At 42.4% G+C, this 7,689-nt stretch overlaps 1 protein-coding gene across 1 annotated transcript in view; it reads right to left on the reverse strand.

The window, feature by feature from the left end:
• The window catches only part of LOC118986960 (olfactory receptor 139-like), a 44,507-nt gene extending 36,818 nt beyond the window's left edge, over window positions 1-7,689 (reverse strand). The window contains 2 exon segments of the mRNA XM_037046004.1: window positions 7,099-7,257; window positions 7,260-7,689. Of these exon segments, the coding sequence (XP_036901899.1) occupies window positions 7,099-7,257; window positions 7,260-7,689 (589 nt within the window).

Genomic DNA, 7,689 nt, shown 5'->3' on the forward strand with positions numbered 1-7,689 from the left:
ATTTGGGAAGAAAGAGAGTGGTAATGAGAATGTGAGAATGGTGTGAATAGAATAGTTCCCGAGTGAAATGTGAGTAGATATTCTACATCTACAGTGGCTAGAGCACTGGGAACTATAGGCTAACACAGAATAGCACAATAGATTGTAAAGTTAAGAAATAGATGCGAGCCCTGGCTGGTGTAGCTCAGTGGATTGAACGCAGGCCTGTGAACCACACAATCGTGGTTCGATTCCCAGTAAGGGCACATGCCTGGGTTGCAGGCCAGTTCCCAGCAGGGGACTCACCACGAGAGGCAGCCATACATTGATATTTCTCTCCTTCCCTTCCCCTATAAAGATAAATAAATAAAAATTTAAAAAAAAGAAATAGATGCGAATATATAAAAACATTTCATATGTGACAAAATGAGGTACTTTAAATTACTGAGAATGGTCTTGGGACACAAGCCCCAGAGTTGTAAAAATAACATTGTATCCCTATGTTACACCATGCACCACAGTGAATTCTGGATGTCAAGAATGTGAAACCTAAAATGTAAAAGATGAACTCATAAAGTAAGTAGTAGAAAATATAGATGAGTATTTATACACTTGAGATGGGGATAATAATTTCAAGTGTCACAGCAAAGACAAGTCATAAAGCCATAAGTACATAAAGATTTATGTACTTGATTACATAAAATAAAGTGAGTATGTCAAAAATAGCATTAGTATTGATGAGAAACAAATATAAATAAGGAAAATATTTGCGGTATACATGAAAAAGAGTTAATACTTGCATTAGTATAAGTAGAAAAACTCAGTCTCCCTCACAATCCAAGAAATTCAAACTAAATCAGGAATAGAAAGCAACTCACTTATCAAATTGCAAAGATTTTTTTAATGGTAATAATTAGGGTCAGTTAGAATGACAAAAGTGGCCCTCCAAGATTGAATTGGTAGAAAAGTCAAATGATTCAATCTGTTAGTTTCTCAATATTCATGAGTGTTGGAAATATATACATGCATATAGTCCATTCAGGGAAATGGCTATGAAAAGACATATCAAAGCTTTGCCTTTAGTAGTGAAAAACTGGGAACAACCTGAAGGGTCAAGATGGACGGGTTGGTTAAGGAAATCTTGATGCAGTTGTAAAATGATACAGCCACTACAGAAAATGAAGCAGGTGCATTTGTTTAATGTGGAATTGAAAGAAAACTAGGCTGGGATTGGGTGGAGAAGTGGGGGAACAGGAGGGTCCTGGGGTGTGAAGAAGGGTGGAAGAACACAATGCCAAAACGCAGATGAAACGTGAAGAAATGAGAGGTCAGTGTTTGCAAGGGATTGAGACACACACCCATCTTGCCTCACTTCACAAGTTTGCTAATGAGTCTTGCTAAGAATGCTATTAAAGCCATCCATCCTTAATTGGCCTCCTTCACTCTTCTCTCTGAGGCCTAGTTACTTTCTGACTAAGGAACCAAAAAGAAAGCAATGTTTTCCTGTCAGTCCCTTCCCTCTGGCCTTATTAGCAGAAATGGAGAAGACAATCAGCAAATCCCCAGTGTCCCCCAGCCTTTAGACCAATTATCGTGAACTCACATTTGGGAGCTAATTAGATGATCCTGTCTGTGGAACTTGCAAGGATATCATTGCCCAATCCTGGCCCAGGCTGTTTCTGTGGGAAACTTTGTTAGAACAGTTGCTGGATGGGTATGCCTCCTGAGGCCTTTTAGAGCTGGGGAAGTCAGCAAAGTTTATCACTTAGCCTTTTGTCTAATCCACCAAAAGATACTGAGGTGTTTGGGAGCTCAAGAGATTAATTATGGGGGTGGGGTGAGAACAACTTCTATAGGTCTGAGTCCTTCACCAGCTTGTTTAAGGGAAGTGAGGATCAGTGTGGTTCAAGGAACAGAATACTGGCTGGGAAGGCTGGAGTTTTGGAGGTTGGCCAGGAAATTCATGTTCTGGTCCTTATTAGAGAGCAGGCACAAACTCCAGAATAGAGCAACTCCAACTAGAACCTAATGGAATATTAGCATCTTCTGCATTATACTTGTCAAATTATTGTCAGTCATTCTGTATTTCAATTCATTTCATCACCCTTAGAATAATCACTTGAAGTGCATATTGTGATTCCCATGTCATAGATGAGAAAACTAGGGTCAGCACAGAGAAAAATGACCTGCCCAATGTCACACAGCTAGCTAGTAGCAGTGTTAGCCCACAAGTCAGGTCTACCAGCTCTTCAGTCCAGTGCTATCCTCACTTGCCCACAGTTGAGTTAATGCGTGGGCTTCTGAGCTTGCTGCCTGGTACACAGAGGACATTTGACTCATATTTGCTTTTCCTTATTCCCTGGCCTAGAAAACTACCTGTAAATACCAAAATAAAGGTTTAATCTTTTAGAGTCCTGATATTATCTCCTCAGATACTACAAACATAAACTCTGACAACGAGGGTAAATGTTTTCTGGGTGATGTTCCAAGGTCATTTTTCCCATTTCAATTATTGCTACCTCCCAGGCCCTCATATCTCTGCCTGCTCACTGCTACCATGTCCAATCTGGGCATCTCTCCAGTTGCTGAAGCACAAGAACCCACTTTTACCCTTTGTGCATGAATTGCTCCTGGACTTATAACCTGTTCTCAACCTTACTGCCTGCCCATTTGATTGCCCATAGTCCATTATTTTACTCCAGCTTTAAGTGCCCTGTGGGACTCTGAGTATTAACCATGTAGTTGATGAGTGAAAAAAGCCGAAGATACATGAAAGGGACTAAGTTTACAGGTAAAGGAACAAACACTTAAAAAGTGCATGTAGACTGAAGTAGAAGAGACTGAATTAGAACCCAGGGCTCCAGATACCCTAAGGCTCTCTACACTCAACTGTACTGAATGTCTACTTTCAGAGTTTTATTTCTGAGACTTATTGTGCCTAGAGTCAGTATTGCACTGTTAGTTTAGAATTCTTTGGTGATTTACTAGAGGTAGGCAGGCAGAGAGGCAAAGGTACTGGGTTAGGAGCCAGCCCTTGGAGGCTTCCCTATCTATTAACTGTACAGACTTTGAAAAGTCACTTAGCCTGCCTGTACCTCTATTGTTTTTTAACTGGAAAGTAAGCATAGTAAAAGCTGGCCTTCTTACTGTCTGATCCTGGCTCTGGCTGTGGGTGACACTTGACTGTCTAGTTGCAATATCCAAATAATTAAATAGATTTCAAAGACTTTGTAAATACTGTACTGTTATGTGCTAATAGAATAATAAGAGAAAAAGTACTTCTGTTTCAATTCTTTTGAGTCCTACGAGTGCCTTTTTCTGTGCTGGACACATGGTAAGCCTCTCACAGGTAGAATGGATGTGGGGAAGGAGACACAGTTGAGATGTGTATGAGAGCACTGCCAAGTAGACACGTAGATACCCATGGACTATAGAGTGACATCTGCTGAGCCTGACGGATGGAGCCTGGGTGTCCTCAAAGGTTCACAGCTGTGTTCAGGGAGGGTTGTCACATTATAAGTTAAATAACCACTATACTGTATACCTGAAACTAGTGTAATATTAAATGTCAACTGTAATTTAAAAACTAAAAAAAAAATAGAAACAATGTTCACAGGTATGTTGAGGACTGATAACATAGAGAACACTTTCTCTAGATATGAGCCATCTGAAGTCTGGGTGGCTGGACTAAAATATCACTAGAAGTTTCTTATAGTGCAAAGAGGCCACAAACCTATGTTTGTGGCACAGGGAATTGCCACATTAAGTGGCAATTAAGTCCCCATTAAGATTAGTCACTGCCTTCAACTGGAATATCAGAAAAGATTCCAAATTAAGCAGCAGTGCAAAGGTGTTGGGAAGGAGGCATTGCAGGGAGAGGGTGGTGTGGAAAGGAGGGTGGACTTTGAATTCCCAGGGCCAGAAGAGGGAGGAAGGGGAATGGGTCCATTGGGAGAATTTTCTTAGATCGATCAGTGTGGGTCTTCACTCTGAAGAGAAGGGATGGACAAGAAGACCAATGACAGTTTCTTCCTTCTTCTAAGTCACTGACTGTTGATCAAATGAACCCAGTGGCCTTGTATTAGATGGACAGAACAACTTACCATTTTTCTCAAAGATGAAGATTACAGAGGACACTTTGGAGGGTGGAGAAAAAGTACTATAGTCCAGTCACCTCACCCCCAAACTCCACATTTTCACCATTAACATTTATTTTTTTCTCCCAAATTATAGAATTCAGTGAAAAACTTCAAGAGAGAGTAAATGGAATAGAGCCCAACATTCCTTGGCCATTTCCCACCATTCTTCTTCATCCTGTTCCCCTCTAGAGTGGAATCACCACCCACAGTTGGGGGCTGTTCCCTGGGACATTTTGACCCTGTACACATATACATGTCACATCATCATCACTTTGTAAATGTACCAATATGTGCTATACACCTTTTCATGTCAATACTTTACCTTTCCTGTTTAAACAAGGGAGCCTTTTAATAAAATTATGTACATGAAACACGATTTACTTGTATTTGCACAGCAGAATTAAAAACCATTCATCTAAGAATATGAACTAAGGAAAAACAAATACTCTGTGGTGATTTATGAACACTCATTTATTATTATCATCCCACTTCTGTAATATGCCCCATGCTGAGTGGGTCTCAGTTTTTGGAGGTTACAGGATTTTGAACCCTGGTGCTCTAGGCTCAGCCTCTGCTAGCTAAATGCTCTCTAATTCTTTGCAAGAAGGAGGCATTTCTTCCACTTCAGCTTCAGGCAGTTGTTCTCATTTTTGAGGAGAAAATATATCACAGTTCAATTGCAAAGCTGGGAAAACATCTCCCTCTTATGTCAAATTGGAGATTGTCTCTATTTCATCAGAAGAAAGTTTCTTCTCTTTTCCCCCTATTTATATACTTTACCCTTTACTAATATTGAGCTTCTTAGAGTATTTCTAGATGTCCGGTAGTTTCACTTACCTCCCATGTAGAAAACAAATTTTTTTTCTGTGGGCCATGCTTTCTATTATCGATTAGTCCCTTGCAAGATTGCTTTATTCACTCAGCACTGTGCTGGGTGCATGGAGGACACAGTGTAACATAAAACATAGGAGCTTGTAATCTAGCTGGGGAGAGAAAAAGAAACTTCAAGGAATACAGAAAAGATTATGCTAGTGTCTTGCTGTGTGGGCCACACTCTTTCAGGAGAGATTAAGAACAATGAATAAAAATGAAGGAATTATGAGGGACCTACAAGGAAAAGACCTCCTTGCCTGTGAGGCATTGTTTGAGAGAGAGGCAGAGTGAGTGGAGAGGCCAGGAAGAAATGAGGAGGGCTGGCACACGCAGCGGTCTAGATGTGATATGGTGGTGATCAGAAAGAAATCAGTAGCCCTTGGAGGCTGAAATGACATGAGATAAACATTGATCCAGGGGGTTAAAGGTGCAGTATGGGCAGCACTGCCTGGAGGAGGGGCACGAGGCTCAGAGCTGTTGCAGGTGTCCCATGGACCTGTACGGAAAGGCAGCTATCTGCAAGAAGGCAAGTGTGTGGGTGTGAGAGTTTTAGAGAATTTTCTGCAGACCTGGTGGGTGGCCGGATTTGGAGAATGACTGTGGACACCTCCATTTGACTGGGAAATATTCTCAGACACCTTAAGGGGCCCATGCTTCCCTCCTCAAACAATCCATAAGCCTGTTGGGAAGGTCACTCTTCTCAGACTTCCAACTTCTTGGCCAAGAAGTACCTGAAATGATTCACAGAAGATATTTTAGAAATGGCCACACTAGTGCGTGAAATCTCTGGATTGCCTTAGTTTCACCCTTCAGGTAAGTTCTTAATTTCCAGTAGGCATTCATCAGTAATCACAAGCATTATCTCCCTCTAGTTTTCTTTCTTAACAGTTTTTCCACCTTTACTGATTATCTGTATATACATATTAAACAGAATGCCCAATATAAACCAGTGTATTTTTTACTAAAAATGAAAACAAAACTTACTATTCTGAATGCTTCTTCTCATGGGACATAGGATAATACATTCTCATATTTTTGGTTCAGTGGGGGGGGGGGATGTGAGAGTCAGCACATGCAGTGCAATAAACATGTATTGTTCTCACAGGTGATCAGTCAGGATGGGGACTCCGGTTTCTGCAACAGGTGTTTGATAACATTGCTCTGAAGAAGGGGCTGACAGGTCCCAACACCCTGCACCTCGGGAGTGTCAAGCCCCAACTTAATTTCACAATTCTAAGTTTATTTTCTGAAGAAGAGTCTTTAAAAACCAGACCCTACACACTGGTACAGGTGTAGATATATTTTATTAAGATATATTTTATCTTAAAAAGAGGGCAAACTTTTTGTTTTTATTAAAGTCTCAAACATAATTTAATTGAACTGTCATTAAAGTTGAAACATACAACGTAGTTGACTTGTGTCCCATTTCCTGGCCCACATTATAATTTTGTCCCACCTGTCTTTAATGCATCTTCTGTGAGAAACTTAGATATGCTTACTTAAGCTTTAGCCTTTCTTCCCAGTCCAAGGCAAACCATCTTCCCCCCTGGCCCAGATCATCTGATTTCCTCCTATCCCTGAATCCACCCCTGAAGCTCCCCCTTCCCAAATTCAGGCCATCAGTATAAGAAAGTGTTTGGGGGGAGTTCTCAAAAAACAGAAAATGTCTGGATGCCTTCTCATTCAAGAAGTCTCTTTCCCATCAGCACCCTCTTCAGGGTTGTGGGGACAGCACACAACCCCTTCTTCAGAGCAATGTTATCAAACACCTGTTGCAGAAACCCGTGTCCCCATCCTGACTGATCAGGGTTTTGGAGGGTATGGATGGGTGAGTCCAGCATGGGGCTGAGGATAGTGCTGAGGATTCCAATTCCCTTGTCCTTGTCTGAGGCTGAGACTGAGCCCAGACTTATGTAGCTGAAGAAGCCCGTTCCATAAAAGATACAGACCACAGTGAGGTGGGAGCCACATGCCGAGAAAGCCTTCTTCCTCCCCTGAGCAGAGTGGATTCATAGCACTGTAGTTGTGACATGGGCATAGGACATTGAGATGAAGATCATGGGGATCATCCCCATGGAGGTGGCCCCCACAAAAAGCAGTTGCCCACTGAGGTGGGTGCTGGAGCAAGAGAGCTGGAAAAGGGTTGGGAGGTCACAGTACAAGTGGTTGACTATGTTAGGGCCACAGAAGTTCAGTGTGGAAACAGTCACAGTGTGAGTCAGAGCATTGGTGAAGGAGATGGTGCAGCAGATGCCCACCAGGGCACCCGGACCTCACGCCTCATGTGGGTGCTATAGATGAGGGGCTGACAAATGGCCAGGTAATGGTTATAGGCCATGGCTGTCAAGAGGTGACAGTCTACATTGGCCAGGAGGTGGAAAAAGAAGAGCTGTGAAATGCAGGACGCAAAGGGAACCCTGCACTGGCAGGCCAGGAGACAGGCCAGCATTGAAGGAAGAGTGATGGTGATGCACTCGATGTCCAGCAGGTACAGGCTTCCCAGGAAGAAGTACATGGGAGTGTGGAGTCTGGGCTCCACAAAGATGGCTGCCAGGATGCTGACATTTCCCCTGACCATGATCAGGTAGGCCAAGAGGAAGATGGCAAAAAGGACAGGTTGCATTCTTATGTTCTCTGTCAGGCCAAGCAGGATGAACTCCGTGACAAGTGTCCTATTCCCCCAGGCACCTGGCTCCAT

This window comes from Sturnira hondurensis, unplaced genomic scaffold (genome assembly GCF_014824575.4).
Source record: "Sturnira hondurensis isolate 20B ecotype Veracruz unplaced genomic scaffold, ASM1482457v3 Scaffold0004727, whole genome shotgun sequence".
In the NCBI taxonomy this organism is placed as follows: Eukaryota; Metazoa; Chordata; class Mammalia; order Chiroptera; family Phyllostomidae; genus Sturnira; species Sturnira hondurensis.